The sequence below is a fragment of the Chiloscyllium plagiosum genome, unplaced genomic scaffold, assembly GCF_037043375.1.
Source record: "Chiloscyllium plagiosum isolate Xiang-an unplaced genomic scaffold, Cpla_swu_hap1 HiC_scaffold_13, whole genome shotgun sequence".
Lineage (NCBI taxonomy): Eukaryota > Metazoa > Chordata > Chondrichthyes > Orectolobiformes > Hemiscylliidae > Chiloscyllium > Chiloscyllium plagiosum.
In genome coordinates this window covers 27,536,270-27,554,331 of record NW_028270151.1, presented here as the reverse complement: position 1 = coordinate 27,554,331, position 18,062 = coordinate 27,536,270, and the positions used below count along the sequence as shown (strand labels likewise).

The 18,062-nt window shown below is 42.7% G+C and overlaps 2 protein-coding genes across 5 annotated transcripts in view; one reads left to right on the top strand and one right to left on the bottom strand.

Moving 5' to 3' along the window:
• Positions 1 to 5,402, top strand: part of LOC122556100 (uncharacterized) — a 47,339-nt gene extending 41,937 nt beyond the window's left edge. For all 3 annotated transcript variants that reach the window (XR_015759133.1, XR_015759134.1, XM_087993411.1), the window contains one exon: positions 4,796 to 5,402. Coding sequence is in view for 1 of the 3 variants with exons in the window: in XM_087993411.1 (XP_087849537.1) it covers positions 4,796 to 4,880 (85 nt within the window). In the remaining 2 variants the exon portion in view is untranslated. The remainder of the gene's footprint in view (positions 1 to 4,795) is intronic.
• The window catches only part of ccdc50a (coiled-coil domain containing 50a), a 99,616-nt gene that overhangs the window by 16,570 nt on the left and 64,984 nt on the right, over positions 1 to 18,062 (bottom strand). For both annotated transcript variants that reach the window (XM_087993409.1, XM_087993410.1), the window contains 4 exons: positions 12,403 to 12,527; positions 10,546 to 10,590; positions 10,175 to 10,312; positions 2,415 to 2,491 (listed from right to left, as the gene is read on the bottom strand). In XM_087993409.1, coding sequence (XP_087849535.1) covers positions 2,415 to 2,491; positions 10,175 to 10,312; positions 10,546 to 10,590; positions 12,403 to 12,527 — 385 coding nt within the window. The remainder of the gene's footprint in view (positions 1 to 2,414; positions 2,492 to 10,174; positions 10,313 to 10,545; positions 10,591 to 12,402; positions 12,528 to 18,062) is intronic.

The following is an 18,062-nucleotide window of genomic DNA, read 5'->3' as shown; positions in this document are numbered from 1 at the left end:
GATCAGAGGCTAGGAATACTGCGATGATTACATCATCTCCTGACTCCCCAAGGTTGGTCCACCATCAACAAGACACAAGTCAGCAGTGTGATGGAATACTTCCCACTTTCCTGGAAGAATGCTGCTCAACAAGACTCAAGAAGTGTGATACCATCCAGAACAAAGCAGCCCTTGACTGGAACCACATCCACAAGTATCCTCTCCCTCTACCACCGATGTTCAGAAGCAGCACTGTGTACTACCTACAGCTGCACTGTAGAAGTTCACTAAAGATCCTATGACAGCACCTTCAAAACCCATGACCACTTTCATCTAGAAGGACAAGGGCAGCAGATACACAGGAACACCATCATCTGCAAGTTCCCCTCCAAGCCACTTACCATTCTGACTGGGATGTTTCCTTAGTGTTGCTGGGTCAATTTCCTGGAATTCCCTGCCTAACAACATTCCGGCAATAGTACTGAAGACTTGTCTTCCAGAATTTTTCTGCTCCGCTAGCCAAACTGTACCAGTACATTTACAACACCAGTTTCTACCAGAGTGTGGAAAATTGCCCAGGTATGTCCTGTAAACAAAAAACAGGACAAAACCCGGACAATTACTGCTCACTCCATCAGTCTACTCTCAATTAGCAGGCAAGTGACAGTCGGTATCATCAACAGTGTTCTCAAGCAGCAACTGCTCAGTAATAACCTGCTCAGTGATGCCCAGTTTGGATTCTGCCAGGGCCACTCAGTTCCTGACCTCATTACAACATTGGTTCAAAGTGGACAAAAGAGCTCAATTCCTGAGGAGCAGTGAGAATGACAGCCTTGATATCAAGGCTGCATTCGGCAGTGTGGCATCTAGGAGCCCTAGCAAAGGTGGAATCAATGGGTATCAGGGGGCAAACCTTCCGTTGGTTGGAGTCGTATCTGACGCATAGGAAGATGATCATGGTTGTTGGACATCAGTCATCTCAGCTCCAGTAAACTCTGCAGCAGTTCTTCAGGGTAGTGTCCTCAGCCTAACCACCTTCAGCAGCTTCATCAATGACCTTTCCTCTATCATAAGGTCAGAAGTGGGGATGTTTGCCGATGAGTATACAATGTTTAGCATCATTCGTAATTTCTCAGATACTGAAGAAGTCCATGTTCAAATGCAACAAGATTAGGACAACATCAAGGCTTGGGCTGATAAGTGAAAAGTAAGTGATAAGTGGCACAAATGCCAGGTATGACCATCACCAATAAGAGGCAACCTAACAATCGCCCCTTGGCATTCAGTGGTGTTACCATCACTGAATTCCCCACTATCAACATCATGAGGGTTACCATTGATCAAAGTTCAACTGGACATGCCATATAAATACAATGGTGACAACTCATCAGAGGCTAATACTGTAGCAAGTAATTTACCTCCTGACTTCCAGAGCCTGTACACCATCTACAAGGTGCACATCAGGATGGAATACTTCCACTTGCCTGGATAAGAGAATCCCCAACAACACTCAAGAATCTTTAGACCATTCAGGACAAAGCGACCTGCTTGATGGGCGCTACATTCACAAGCATCCACTCCCTCCACCACTAATGCTCAGTGATGCCCACCTGGCAGCATTTACTATCAACAAGGTGCACTGCAGAAATTCACCAAAGATCCTCAGACAGCACTTTCCAAATCCATTACCACTTCCACCCAGAAGGACAAGGGCAGCAGATATATGGGAACACCAACACCTGCAAGTTCCCATCCAAGCCATTAACCACCTAACCTGGGAAATATATTGCCGTTTTTTTCACTGTGACTAGGTCAACACCCTGGAATTCCCTTCCTAATGGCATTGTTGGTCAACCAACAGCAGGTGGACTGCAGCAGTTCAAGAAGGCAGCTCAGACAGCTCACTGCCACCTTCTCAAGGGCAACTAAGGACAGGGTAATAAATGCTGGCCAGCCAGTAAATCCCATATCCTGGAAATGAATAAATAAATGAGTAAGATGCTTCCCACATAGCTGGTGTACATGAAGCTGGACAAACCCAGGTAATTAAAAAAGATTTGTGATATATTAATGAGCATTTACATATACAATCATCATACAAAGGCTTCCCCCGATGGATCAAGGGCACACAATGATGAGTCATACAAACCAGCTAAAACCAAACTCCCATCCTGGCTCTGTACAGAGTGAAAGAGATCCCTAATCTAGAAATAGTGGAAAGCAACAAAAATGCATCTTGTGTAGGGAACAAAGTGCCCTGGTGATCGATTGTGTTAGAATGTGATACTTTTTGGAAAGAAAACATGGAATTACCCACGGTTCACTTTACAGATTTGCATATTCAAGCTCCCCTAAATCAGGAAACCCCAAGAGGACCCTTGGAACATTTGGGAAAGTTTGGTTACAGAGATGAGAGAGACTACAATAAGACATACCTTACTGGTCTTTCAGATTTCCCTATCAGTTGTTCTGACCCATCCCGAGGCTTGGACCTGAAGTACTCACTGACCTCCTGTGCATGAAAGAGAAAGGAAGGATAATCACAATTTTCCAATAAGATTGCATGCCCGGAGCAAGCTGTGTCTGTAAGACTTCAGAGACTACTGTGCAGGATTAACGATATGACCACATATGCTCGAACAGAAAAACAGACTTCAGAAGCTCCTACATTTTATTCATAAGACCATAAGACATACAAGAAGAACTCGGCCATTCACCTCTTTGAGTCTGCTCCATCATTTAGTGAGATCATGGCTGATATGATCACCCTCAACTCCATTTTCTTCCCTTTTCTTCATGACCCTTTATTCTTTTACTGATTAGAGTCATAGAGATGTACAGCACGGAAACAGACGCTTTGGTCTAACTCATCCATGCTGACCAGATATCCCAACCCAATCTAATCCCACCTGCCATCACCCGGCCCATATCCCTCCAAACCCTTCCTATTCATACACCTATCCCGATGCCTCTTAAATGTTGCAATTGTACCAGCCTCCACCACTTCCTTTGGCAGCCCATTCCATACACGCACCACCCTCTGCGTGAAAACATTTCCCCTCAGGTTTCTTTCGTATCTTTTATGCCCTCTAGTTCTGGACTCGCCCACCTCAGAAAAAGACCTTCTCCATCTACCCTATCCATGCCCCTCACGATTTTATAATCATCTATTAGGTCACCCCTCAGCCTCCGACGGTCCAGGGAAAACAGCCCGAGCCTATTCAACCTCTCCCTATAGCTCAAATCTCCAACCCTGGCAACATCCTTGTAAATTTTTTCTGAACCCTTTCAAGTTTCACAACATCCTCTCAATATTAAGGAGAGCAGAATTACATGCAACATTCCAAAAGTGACCTAACCAATGTCCTGTACAGCTGCAACATGACCTCCCAACTCCTGTACTCAATACTCTGACCAATAAAGGAAAGCATACCAAACACCTTCTTCACTATCCTATCTACCTGTGACTCCACTTTCAAGGAGCTATGAACCTGCACTCCAAGGTCTCTTTGTTCAGCAACACTCCCTAGGACCTTCTCATTAAGTGTATAAGTCCTGCTAAGATTTGCTCTCCCAAAATGCAGCACCTCGCATTTATCTAAATTAAACTCCATCTGCCACTCCTCATCCCATTGGCCCATCTGATCAAGATCCCATTGTTCGCTGTCCACTACACCTCCAATTCTGGGATCATCTACAAACTTACTAGCTGTACCTCTTATGCTCACATCCAAATCATTTATGTAAATAACGAAAAGGACTGGACTCAGCACCGATCCTTGTGGCACTCCACTGGTCACAGGCTTCAGTCTGAAAAATAACCCTCTACCACCACCCTCTGTCTTCTACCTTTGAGCTAGTTCTGAATCCAAATGGGTAGTTCTCCCTATATTCCATGTGATCTAACCTCGCTAACCAGTCCTTCATGATGTAAATAACTTGACCAAGTCTCCTCCTTTCTTCTTCCCCAAGAGAACAAGCACCAAAAGTGATTTGGCCCAGCATGCACATTTTTGCTCTTGAAAAAGCTACTCAATTCTCAACTCCCCCACTCTTTGCCTCTGCTTGAGCCTCTCGATATCTAAGTTGTGTTCCTACTTACTCAAATGTGTTTGATATTGATATATGGGATGTCTAAATCTATCAGACCCACCAATGACACTTTTTTTAAACATAAACTGCTCCAAAGTGCTTCATAGGAGCATCATTAAGCAAGTTTTGACACTGCCCCATATAGAGCAATGTTAGCTTTCATGGCTAAAAGTATTCTTTTGCAAGAAGAGTAAAAGGTTAAGAAGGCTCAGGTTGAGCTCATAATTGGTGGAGCTATGGATTCTCACAGGGTTGGAATTGGAACAAAGTAGATATCTTAGGAGACCGTAGAACAGCTCAGAGAGATAGAGGAACTGAGGCCAGAGAGAATTTTGGAGACAAGTCAAGAATTTTTAAATCAATATGTGCTAATTGAAGTCAATTGAGGTCAGTAAGGACAGGGGTGAGAAAGGAACAAGATTTGTGCGGGTTCAGACCGGGGAAGCTGAGTCTTCGTATACAATGAGTATGGAGTGACAAGCTAGCCAGTCGTGCATTGCAAAAATCAAGTTGAAAGGCTGCAATGAATGAGGCTTTCACTAACAGATGAGTTGAGAGACGGACAGAGTTTGGTGACCGAATAGAGGAGTAATAGGCGGTCCATCAACCTGAAAGGTTAACTCCGTTTCTCTGCACAGATGCTATCTGATCTGCTGAGTACTTCCAGCATTTTCTGTTTTTACTTAAAATTGTCATAGTACTTTGCTTTTGTTTCTAATTCAAGCAGGACTAATTCAACAGCTGAAGTGCTGTTTCTGAGTCAATCGTGCTACTGCCAAGAGCTCCGCACTAAGGCGAAGATTAAGTGAAACACCGAGAAAAGAACTGTGCAAGTTTGGCTGCATTATCTCATTAAAGAACATTCCTGTTACGGCCACAAGATTGAAGTTCAACCAGTTTACTGCAATCAACTGAAGCTTCAGGTCAAATTCGAGTCTCAAAACTATTGCTTGAGATAGCTGTTATTGAGAAAACAGGTTTTCACAATACTCTGTTGCCTGGTGACACAACAAGACAAACCTGTTATTACTTCATTGTAAATGATGGGGTTCAATTGCTAGATTATACCATTGATGCTTACCTGTGCATCTGTTCTAGACACTAAAACATGATGGCAATCTGGACAACAGAAACCAAATTTCACATACGTCAGAAATAAAGAAAAATATTTGTATCTTCACAGACTTCTACCTTGTCTCCGGATAACCCAAAGCACTTCAGAGTCAAAGTCTGATCTTTCCTTATAAGTTGTCAAAGGTTTTAGTCTCTCCCTACCATCTAATGAAGGAGCAGTGCTCTGAAAACTTGTGTTTTCAAATAAACCTGTTGGACTATAACCTGGTGTCATGTGATTTTGACCTTTTCCAACTCAGTCTTGCACCAGTACCTCCACATCATAGAAATTAGAGCATGCAATAAGGGTACAACTGCAATCAACTGTGATTTTAATTTTACAAATAGATTGGATACACAAAACTAGCAATGGTATTGGAGGATTTCCTGGAATGGTTAGCACTACTGCCTCACAGCGCCAGAGACCTGGGTTCAATACCCACCTCAGGCAACTGTCTGTGTGGAGTTTGCACATTCTCCCAGTGTATGCGTGGGTTTCCTCCGGGTGCTTCGGTTTCCTCCCACACTCCAAAAATGTGCAGGTAAGGTGACTTGGCTATGCGAAATTACCCGTAGTGTTAGGTGAAGAGGTAAATGTAGGGGAATGGATCTGGGTGGGTTGCTCTTTGGAGGGTTGGTGTGGACTTGTTGGGCCGAAGGGCCTGTTTCCACACTGTAAGTAATCTAGTAATCTAGAATATGTGTACATGATGGTTGTGTAGACAAATTCCTTGAGGAACCAAATCAAAAGACAGGCTATCCTAGAGTGAGTACTGTGCAATTATAAAGGATGCATTAACAATATTGTGTGGGGTCTCTTGGGTAGAATGGTCATAATATGATAGAATTCTTCCTTAAGACTGAGAATGAAATAGTCAAATCTGAAACTAGGGTCCTGAATCCAAATGAAAGGAACTATGAGGATATTAGGCACGAATTGGCAAGGATGGTATGGGGAATCTTACTAAAGGGATTCACGGTGAATAGGTAGCGGTTCATTATTTAATGACATTCACTGGAGCATAAATAGGTGGCTCATCTATGGATTACAAAAGAAATTAGGGAGAGTATAAGATCCAAAGAGGAGACATAAAGTTGCCAGAAAAAACAACAAGTCTGAGAATTGGGAACACTTTAGAATTCAGCCAAAAAGGACAAAATGTTTGATCAAAAAGAGAAAAATAGATTCAGGGAGTAAAATTGTAGTTAGCATAGAAACTGACCTTAAAAGTTTATATAAATATATGAAGCAAAAGGATTAGTAAAGACAAATGTGCTGAGATTTTCCAGTATTTTCTCTTTGGTTTCAGATTCCAGCATCCGCAGTAATTTGCTTATAACAAATGTGGCTCCTTTACTGTTGGAAGCTGGAGAAGTTACAACGGGCAACAAAGATATGGCAGAAGAATTGAACACATACTTTGACTCTTTCTGAACAAATATGAGGGGACCAAGGACCTACTGAGAGGATGGAATTGAGAAAAGCAGTAGTCATAACAAAAAGCTCTAGGCAAATTAATAGGGTTAAAGCTAACGAATTATCAGGGCATGATTATCTACAAACCAGAGCACAAAAATAAGTGGCCTTGGAAATCCTGGATTCATTTGCAATCACCTTCCTTTTCTACAGATTGGATGGTGGCAAATGTAACTTCACATTTTAAAAAAGGGAGAGAGAGAAAAAAACCCAAAATGACAGACCAGTTAGCCCACTATCAGGAATTGGGAAAACGCTAGAGTCTATCATAAAACACGTGATAGTAGAACATTTGGAAAGCAGTAACAGAATTGGACAAAGCCAGCATGGGTTTGTGAAAGACAAATCATGCTGAACAAATTGTCAGGAGTTTTTTTTTGAGCACGTAGAATTGAATAGAGAGGAAAGAACAAGTAGGTATGGTATATTTGGATTTTTCAACAGGACTTTATAAGGTCCCTCATAAGTGGTTTGTGGGCAAAGTTAAAGCACGTGGATTGAGAATTGATCGAAATAGGAAAGAGAGAGTGGGAATAAATGAGTTGTTTTTCAAGTGGTGGGCAGTGACTAGTGAAGTATCATAAGGATGACTACTTGGATCCCAAATACTCCCGATATATAAAAATAACTTGAATTAGGGAACTAAGTGCAAGATTTCCAGGTTCGTGGATGACACAAAAATGGTCAGGATTGAGAGTTGTGAGGAGCATGTTTAAAGTTATTTAGATGAGTGAGTCAGCAAACACATGACCAATGAAGCACAATGTGACTAAAGTTATTCACTTTAGTGTGAGAAATGGTAAGGGAGAGTATTATTTAAGTAGTGAAATATTGGGAAGTGCAGATGTACAAAGTGATCTGGGTGTTATTATTGTACACTAGTCAATAAAACCAGACAGAAAGATGTAGCAAGCAATTCGAGAGGCAAATAGTATATTGGTCTTCATTGCAGAAGGACTGGAGTTCAGAAATAGGGATGCCTTGCTGTAGTTATAGAGGGCCTTAGAGAGTCTGCACTTGGAGTATTGTGTGCAGCTTTAATCTCCCTAACGAAGGATATACTTGCCATGGAGGGAGTGCAATGGAGGTTTACTACACTGATACAGGGAATGGCAAGACTGTCCTATTAGGAGTGACTGTTTTGATTGGACCTGCATTCACGAGAGTTTAGAAAGATGAGAAGGGATCTCATTGAAAGTATGAAATTCTAACAGGGCTAGACCAACTACTAGTTGTTCTGCTATAATGCGCGTTTTGTCAGCATGAATTGGCTATAACGCGACTGATGAATTGCAGACATTTGTTTGGATATTGCGAACTTTCTACTGAATAGGTATAGTGATTTTCTATTAGCAATCTTCTACAGTGTGATTTTCTATAGCATGAGGTTACAGAGGAACCCAATGGTTGCATTATAGCAGAACAATCTGTAGATATAGGGAGGATGTTATCCATGGTTAGGGAGTATAGAATCAGGAGACACTGTTTCAGGATACGGGGTTGACCATTTAGGAAAAACGATTTCTTCAGTCAACGGGTCATGAACCTGTGGAATTCTTTACTGCAGAAGGCTGTGGACACCAAGTCATTTAACAAATTCAAGAGATAGATAATTTTCTCAATTTTAAAGGAAGCAAGGGCTACAGGAAGAAACAGGGAATATAATGTTGAGATAGAAAATAAGCCATCATCATACTGAATGGCCTGCTCCTAGTTTCTATTAACCATTCTGACTTTATTCTGTCATTGCAATGACCAGGCAAAAACATCAATGGCTGCTGCAGAACATTATCTATTTCTGAATCATAGATGAGTCGAACAGCTTTACTGAGAGGCAACTGGGAGGTTTTTTGGACTTGGAGGTTACATTAGATATAGAAAATAGGACTAAGGCCATTCAGCCTTTGAACCTGCTCCATCATTCATTGTGATTATGGCTGATCGTCCAACCCAATACCCAGTTCCCACATTTTCCCCATAGCCTTTTATCCCTTTAGCCCTAAGAACTATATTTAATTCCTTCTTGAAATATTCAATGTCTGGCCTCAACCACTTTCTGTGGCAGAGAATTCTTAGCTCAGTCCTAAATGGCCAACCCTGCATCCTAATACTGTGATTCCTGATTCTGAACTCCCCAGTCATTGGGGATATCCTTCCTGCATATATCCTGTCTAGTCCTTGGAGTTTTATAGGTTTCAACAAAGGTCCCCTCAATTTTCTAAACACTGAATTTAGTTATGCCGAATTCAGCGTCTCTTTGTGTGTCAGTCCTGCCAACCCAGGAATCTGTCTGGTTAACAGGTCCTGACTTCAAGCCTCAATTTAGGACTTCAACGACAATAAAATGTGACATGTCTCATCAAATGGTGGAGCGATCCAAAGGACCTATTTCTGCTCCAACGCCTTACAGTCTTATGCCAGAATAATACAGTGGAATTACTGATTTAAAGGGAGGGCAATCCTTGAATGAGATTTTAAAGCAAAGTCCTGGCTACCAGTTTATGTCAACCTGTAAATGTGGATGCACAGAGTGTACATGACATAATTTCAAGAGAGGAATGCTCTCCATGCACAAGTAACCTTCAGATTGTCAGGTACTCACAAGTATGCTAAAACATTATACAATTATTTACCTTTTCCTTGACAAGAAAAATCCAGAAGCTAATCTTCATGGTCTGCACCCTCCCCTCTCCTGCCACTGCAGGAATTGCAAAACCTGTGCCCACACCTCCCCCCTCGCCTCCATCCAAGGCCCCAAAGGAGCCTTCCACATCCATCAAAGCTTCACTTGAACATCCACATGTCATTTACTGCATCCGTAACTCCCTATGCGGTCTTCTCTACATTGGGGAGACTGGACGCCTACATGCAGAGCACTTCAGAGAACATCTCCGGGATATCTGCACCAATCAACCCCACCACCCTGTGGCTGAACATTTCAACTCCCCCTCCCATTCTGCTGAGGACATGCACGTCCTGGGCCTCCTCCATCGCCACTCCCTTACCACCTGATGCCTGGAGGAAGAATGCCTCATCTTCCACCTTGGAACCCTTAAACCCCATGGCATCAATGTGGACATCACCAGTTTCCTCATTTCCCCTCCCCCCACCTTACCCCAGCTCCAACCTTCCAGCTCAGCACCTTCCTCATGACCTGTCCCACTTGTCAATCTTCCTTCCCATCTATGCGCTCCACTCTCCTCTCCAATCTATCACCTTTAACCCACCTCCATCCACCTACTGCACTCTCTGCTTCCTTCTCCCCAGCCCCCCCGCCCCCCCTCCCATTTATCGCTCCACTGCTGAGGCTCTCAGCCTCATTCCTGATGAAAGGCTTTTGCCTGAAATGTCGATTTTCCTGCTTCTTGGATGCTGCCTGACCTGCTGTGCTTTTCCAGCACTACTTGATTCTCGACTCCAATCTCCAGCATTGCAGTACCCATGTTTGCCTGGAAGCTAATCTTGCCTAGTTTAGAATTCTCATTTTTAAATTAAACTGTTGTCAACCTCTACCTTTTTTTCCTGATCATGCCTCCTGCTTTCTGATGAGCCCTTCCTCCTGTCTTCCTCTCCTTTCCGTGTAGGATCTTTCTCCTTGGATTTCCTATGGGAGTGTTTCTTCTCTTCCTCCATTAGTAACCGGGCAATCTCCTGCAAGTGGTGGCCAAAGGATTTGAACGTTAATTCCAGTGCTACACAACCGCATCGAGCTTAATTGTGACATCTCTCTCAGCATGAAAGACAGAGTCCACTGCAATAAACAACATTCAGAAACAACTCTTGGGAAACAGTTCTTCCCTAGAAAATCAAATCAGAACAAGAATGTAAAGTTATACCACTCAGTGTCTGGCAAAGATTGGCATAACTGTGAAGGATAGTCTTACCTCATCTTGTGCCAACTGAGCTGCTCGTTTGGAACTTTTGACAGCCTGTACCAAAGCAAAAAAGAAACAGGCTTTCAGCTCGGTGACTGCACTGGTTCATAGCTGGCATTTTTCTTACCCTTTGCTAGAATAAGGGCAACATTGCCAAGGTTGCTGCCCATCCCTAAATGCCCTTGAACTGAATGGAAGTATCCCAGTAAGCCAACGGCAGTTGCTGTGGGTCTGGAGTCACCAGACCAGGCAAGGATGACTTTTTTTTCCTAAAGGACATTAGTGAACCAGATGGATTTCAATGACAATCACTGATTGTTACTGAAACGAGTTTTCAATTCTGGATTTAATGAATTGAATTTAAATTGCACTATCTGCCATAGAAGAAACTGAAATCTTTTCCTTGGAGCAATAGGCTATAGTTTCTGGATTTCTAGTCCAGTAATGTTATCAATACCCCACCAGCTCTCTCAAACCTGCATTATCTGCAGACAACTAATCTTCCAAGGAAAATTTATTGACAGTACTACTTTATATGATTTTAAAAATTCACAACAAAACTCCTCAAACACTTGGTAGAGATGGGGAGTGGGGGACATATCTGGGTGGGTGTATTTAACAATTATTCCAGCTGAACAGCAGCTGTGCACAAGGATGGTGCAGGCTCCAACATGGACATTATGCTGGTAAAGTAAGGGAGGGTGGCTAAACCCCACAACTAGTATTTTCACAAGTGGGTGAAAGAGACAGAGCAATCAAAAATTGCCTGACAGTAGGAAGTTCTCTTCTTAGTTTCTGCATCACTTTTTAAAGAGAAATTAAATTTTTTTAGAGTCGGTTTCCAAGATAGAAGTATTTTAAAAACATTCAAGGAAACAAAACCTGCATTTATATGGAATGCAAAATGATTTCAGACATCTTGTGATCATGAAGGACACTACATGAATTCAATTCAATAAATTTGAGAATTTAAGAGAAGCAACATAAAAATTGCGAGAAAACCAAATTGGTTAAAGAATGTCTTTAAAGGAAGGGAACCGGCCAGCCCTATATTGATTTGTGATTCCAATATCACGATGTTACAGGCAGGTATGGATGGGTAATAAATGCTGAAATTACACAGGACAGTCTTCAGCTGCTTTCACTGAACTGACTGATAAAGATGCTGCTCCATTTACTTAATGTCATCAGCAGAGATTTTTGCATATTGCTCTTCGTTTTGAAGAGACACGGTTATTACAAGAGTTAAAACAAAGTCAAATTTTAACAGAACTTAAAAGAATCTCAGGAAATTAACTCCTAATGTTAATGTGTTATTTTTTGGACTTGTACCTTCTCATGAAAAAGGATTTCATAAAGTATATTAAAATCAATGAAGCAACTTCGATGTAGAATCACTGTAATGTTGGGAAATGGGGCAGCAGATATGTGCACAGCAAGATCCTAAAGCCAGTATGAGAAAGATGACTTCATTTGCAATGAAGACAATTGGGGGTAAAGCCAGGAGACTGGGGAGAAATGCCTGCTTGTTGGAACATCGCTCATCCCTAAATGCCCACAGGGCAGTTAAGAGTCAACCATATTGCTGTGGGTCTGGAGTCACATGTCGGCCAGTCCACATAAGACCAGCAGTTTCCTTCGCTGAAGGAAATTAGGAAACCAGTTAAGACAGGTCTCAGGTTTAATAGTGCATCAGAGAGATCATTACCCCCTGAGCAATGCACCGGGGAAAACCAAGCTCGGCAAATTTGCTGAGATGATTGTGTGAGTGGCTGACGCTACTGTAGACAGATAATTGAGTCATTAATGTCAGCAAGCATTATATTAACAGCAAAGTTCACTGTGTGACACTTTTTTTCTGCTCACCATAATCTCTTCCTCTTGAAGTTTCCGTGCCAGTTCAGCATCTTTCCACTCCACATCTTTGGCACTCATCTTTGAAATACCGTGCATTGCTTCCTTCATGGCATAATCTATTCTTGGATTCAGCCCTGTTGGAGATGGTTAAACTTGCCAGTCATTAAATCATAGGAAAAACAAGGACTGACTTAGTTCCCCACCCCGAGCGACATTTTCAATAATTTAATCATCCACATTGCAGGAATCGCTTCAGGCACACCTTCGGATTCTGAGTTTTAGACAACCAGCTCACATGTGCACACCTCTATCGCTGTCACGGCCTATGTGATGCCCGAGGCTCCAGTGTGAGACCGACTTCACTGCATCAGTCTTGAGGAGCAAATGTGCAGTTACAAGCACGAGAGATTTACAGCATATAAGGTGGTTATTTAGTCTATCATGCCTATGACAACACTTTGCCAGTATAATCCAAAGCTACTTTCGTTCTGAACCACATCATAACCCGTCACTTAAAGACATTTGTCCTAAGACTTCCTTGCTCAGTGTTAATTTAAAATGACAGCGCCACAATAGCTCCTGTGCAGAGGGAGATCGAAATTTTACATGATTGTAAAGACGACTATTTAAATCTGTGAGAAGATTTGTAGCTCGGGGTGCTCGTTGTTGTGGTTCTGTTCACCGAGCTGGGAATTTGTGTTGCAGACGTTTCGCCCCCTGTCTAGATGACATCCTCAGTGCTTGGAAGCCTCCTGTGAAGCGCTTCTGTGATGTTTCTCCGGCATTTATAGTGGTTTGAATCTGCCGCTTCCAGTTGTCAGTTCCAGCTGTCCGTTGCAGTGGTCGGTATATTGGGTCCAGGTCAATGTGCTTATTGATTGAATCTGTGGATGAGTGCCATGCCTCTAGGAATTCCCTGGCTGTTCTCTGTTTGGCTTGTCCTATAATAGTAGTGTTGTCCCAGTCGAATTCATGTTGCCTGTCATCTGTGTGTGTGGCTACTAAGGATAGCTAGTCATGTCGTTTCGTGGCTAGTTGGTGTTCATGGATGCGGATCGTTAGCTGTCTTCCTGTTTGTCCTATGTAGTGTTTTGTGCAGTCCTTGCATGGGATTTTGTACACTTCATTAGTTTTGCTCATGCTGGGTATCAGGTCCTTCGTTCTGGTGAGCTGTTGTCTGAGAGTGGCTGTTGGTTTGTGTGCTGTTATGAGTCCTAGGGGTCGCAGTACTCTGGCTGTAAGTTCGGAAATGCTCTTGATGTATGGTAGTGTGGCTAGTCCTTTGGGTTGTGGCATGTCCTCATTCTGTTGTCTTTCCCTTAGGCATCTGTTGATGAAATTGCGCGGGTATCTGTTTTTGGCGAATACATTATATAGGTGTTCTTCTTCCTCTTTTTGCAGTTCTGGTGTACTGCAGTGTGTTGTGGCCCTTTTGAACAGTGTCTTGATGCAACTTCTTTTGTGTGTTTTGGGGTGGTTGCTTTCGTAGTTCAGGATTTGGTCTGTGTGTGTGGCTTTCCTGTATACCTTAGTGGTGAATTCTCCGTTAGGTGTTCTCTGTACCATCACGTCTAAGAATGGGAGTTGGTTGTCCTTTTCTTCCTCTCTAGTGAATCGGATTCCTGCGAGTATGGCGTTGATGATCCGGTGTGTGTTCTCTATTTGTGTTTTTAATGATTACAAAGGTGTCATCCACATATCTGACCCAGAGTTTGGGTTGAATTTGCGGTAAGACTGTTTGTTCTAATCTTTGCATTACCGCTTCTGCTATGAGTCCAGAGATGGGTGAGCCCATGGGTCTGCCGTTGATTTGTTCATATATTTGGTTGTTGAATGTGAAGTGTGTTCTGAGGCACAAGTCCAGTAGTTTGAGTATGCCATCTTTGTTGATAGGTTCACCTTCCTGTTGTCTGTTCTGTATGTCCAGCAGGTTGGCCACTGTTTCTCTGGCTAGGGTTTTGTCGATAGAGGTGAACAGTGCCGTTATATTGAATGAGACCATATGGATTCAGGATGATCCAGGTAATGATTACAGACGCTCACAACAGACTTCATAAATAATTTCAAAAACCACCAATCAGGAATGGACCCGGACTATAGAACAGGCCGTCACCATAGGACAGAACAGGACCACACACCGCAAAAAAACGGCACTAAAAGAAAAAATGGCCAAACTAACACACAACAGAGAGGACACCGCAACACACACCTGGGTTAGAAACCTCTCCCACAGACAGCTCACAGACACGGAAAGAACAATACTGGCCAAGGGACTCAACTACAATCACAGGGACGCCAAGACAGCAGACTTCCTAGCAGCACTAGAATGCACACTCAGGAACAATGGATTGACAGAAGAGACACAGTGAGACAAAGTATTGTACCTCTGATAACAAAGAAAAGACAAACACATAACCATAACACCAAGGAGAGGGAAGCACTAAAATCACTAAGAAATGATAAGAACATAATCAGACAGCTAACGATCCGCATCCATGAACACCAACTAGCCACGAAACGACATGACCAACTATCCTTAGTAGCCACACACACAGATGACGAGCAACATGAATTCGACTGGGACAACACTACTATTATAGGACAAGCCAAACAGAACAGCCAGGGAATTCCTAGAGACATGGCACTCATCCACAGATTCAATCAATAAGCACATCGACCTGGACCCAATATACCGACCACTGCAACGGACAGCTGGAACTGACAACTGGAAGCGGCAGAGACAAACCACTATAAACGCCGGAGAAACATCACAGAAGCGCTTCACAGGAGGCTTCCAAGCACTGAGGATGTCACCTAGACAGGGGACGAAACGTCTGCAACACAAATTCCCAGCTCGGCGAACAGAACCACAACTATTAAAATCTCTTCTTAAGTCTTTTCTTTTACTTGCAAAAAGTGCTAAAGCTGAGAGTTCAGGGATAACTTCAGCCATTAGTAAAGAACACCTAACTTGTGGCTGTGGATCTTCCCCAGTGACTGGTAGGTATCGGTACAAAGAGCAATTCTGGACAACACTAAGATCCAAGATACAGTGCCTGAAATCCAGGGTTTATATTTTCCTCTTCTTCAAAACTAAGGGCTTCAGTTCGAAAAAAGGTTCAGATTGGACTTGAAACTTGCAGCACTCCCATAATATTGACCTTCCGACAGTGCAGCACTCCCTCAGTACTGCCCTTATGACAGCTTAGCACTCCCTTGGTCCTGAGTCTCTAAGAGAACTACAGTAAAGCATTAAAAGTTTATGCACTCAGGTCTCTGGATTAGGACTTGACCCCACAGCCTTTCGGGAATGTGCGCTACCCTCTGAAACAATGCTGGTACATGCACATTGGGTTACCATTTCAACAACTGAGCTGAATATGTGATGGAAATTACTGAGTGAGGGCTTCACAAACTATTTTGAGCAAAAGAATCCACTTCCTGCCACTGGAGGTCTCCAGCGAGCATCATAAATCAAAGCAAGGCAATGTGAGAAGTTTGGGTCCGCCATATAATTAGCCACCGAAGTGCTGTTTTTCTACGATGTTTCCTTCAAGTATTTGATGAATAGGACAGAAAATCATTAACAAATTACTGTAGGCTTTTTTTCCCTCCCCAACAAGGATACTATAATGAATTTACACTCAGGTCTCTGGATTAGGACTTGACCCCACAGCCTTTGGGGAATGTGCGCTACCCTCTGAAACAATGTAAGGATCAGAAACCAGAGGGGGCACTGGGGACAGGAAAAGGGAGAAGATAAGATGTGCAATCAATTAAAAAAAAAAATTTTCTGAAATGAAAGTGCTGCATGGGAAGAGATGCAGATGAATTTAGGGATTAGATTTTGGAGTTGGGGCTTTGGCATTGATATGGAGATTATAGGATGGAGAAAGAACAGTGGAATACAGAGTAGGACTTGGAGCAGAGCGAGTTGATTGAAGCAGCAGGAAACAATATTAAATGTAAATGTGAAAGCAAAGTGAAGAACGAGTATGCTGACTTGGTGAAGCAGACGCAGTCATTGAGAATGGTGGTGTTGTACGTTTAAATCCTTCATGCACAATAAGGTCATAGGCAACAGTGTAAATGAGCTGTAATTTTTTTTAAACTGCGGAAGTACAGGTGCTGCCCAGGGAAACAAATATGCAAGCACTTGTTTCAGACTTAACATTGCATGTCGAATCCAACAGAACAGGGCAAGAATTGAGGGACAAAGTGGGTAATTTTGGACAGTATCATTTCAATTGGTTACAATATCCTAATGGTTCAGGTAAATCATTTGAAAATCCTCAGAGTTGTACCGCATGGAAACAGATCCTTCAGTTCAACTCGTCCATTCTGTCCAGATATCCTAACCTAATCTAGTTCCATTTGGCCTGTATCCCTCTAAACCATTCCAATTCATATACCCATCCAGATGCCTTTTAAATGTTAAATGCTCTGTCTTCCACTTGTTCCGAATCTCCATTTCATTCACCATGAGGAGCTCATGGACTGTGTCGTTCTTTGTGAGCTTACAAACCAGATTACCAGTCACCACCACCCACATTTCAGCTGAACAGGAAAATTGAAGAATGGTAACAAAACAGGTATTCAAGTTGGCAATGGGAGAGCATTTCAGTGATAATGACCACAACACTGTAAGTAAGTTATTTTACAGGCTTTGAGGAGTTAGGTGTTGAGTTTTGCGCTGCAGTATTCCTAGGTTTTGACCTGCTCTTGTAGCCATTGTGTTTATATCGCTAGTCCAGTTCAGTTAATGGTCAATAGTGACCCCAAGGATGTTGATAGTGGGAGAATCAATGATAGCGATAGTGGGAGAATTAATGATGGTGGAGCCATTGAATATCAGGCTGTGGTGATTAGGGTTTCTCTTGCTGGAGATGTGATTCTCTGACACCTGTGTGGCACAATCATTACTTGCCATTTGTCAGTGCAACTTTGGAAATTGTTTTGGTCTTACTGCATTTGGACATGGACTGATGCAGTACCTGAGGAGTTGGAAATGGTGTCAAGAATGTGCAACCTCCACTTCTGACAAACGGTAACTCTTTGATGAAGGGGCTGAAGATGGTTGGGCTGTGGACATTGCCCTAAGGAATGCTTGCAAACATGTCCTGAAGCTGAGATGACTGACATTTTAAAAACTCCAACCACATTCCTTTATGCCAGATATAACTCAAACCAGCAGATGGTTTTCTCCAATTCCAACTGACTCCAGTTTTGCAACAGCTCCTTGATGCCATACGGTCAAATGAAGCTTTGATGTCAAGGGCAGTCAGTCTGAATTTACTTCTGGCATTCAACTTTTTTATGCATGGTTAATTAAAGTGGTAATGCGGTCAAGAGCTGAGTCATTCTGGCAAAACCCAAACTGAGCAGGCTATTGCTATGCAATTCGCTGTTTGACAGCATTTTTGATCACACTAGGCTTTGCAGTATCCAGTGCCTCCAGTGAACTGAATTGGCTGCAGATTGGCATTTATGATGCTGGGGACCTCTGGAGGAGGCTGAGATGGATCAACCACTCAGGCACTTCTGCTGAAGATGGATGCAAATACTTTTGCCCGAATGGGGATGTTTGTACAGCCTCCTCCTCCAGGGAGTTATTAATTACCCATCATTATTCCACAAGATATGGAAGGACTGCAGAGCTTAGATCTGAT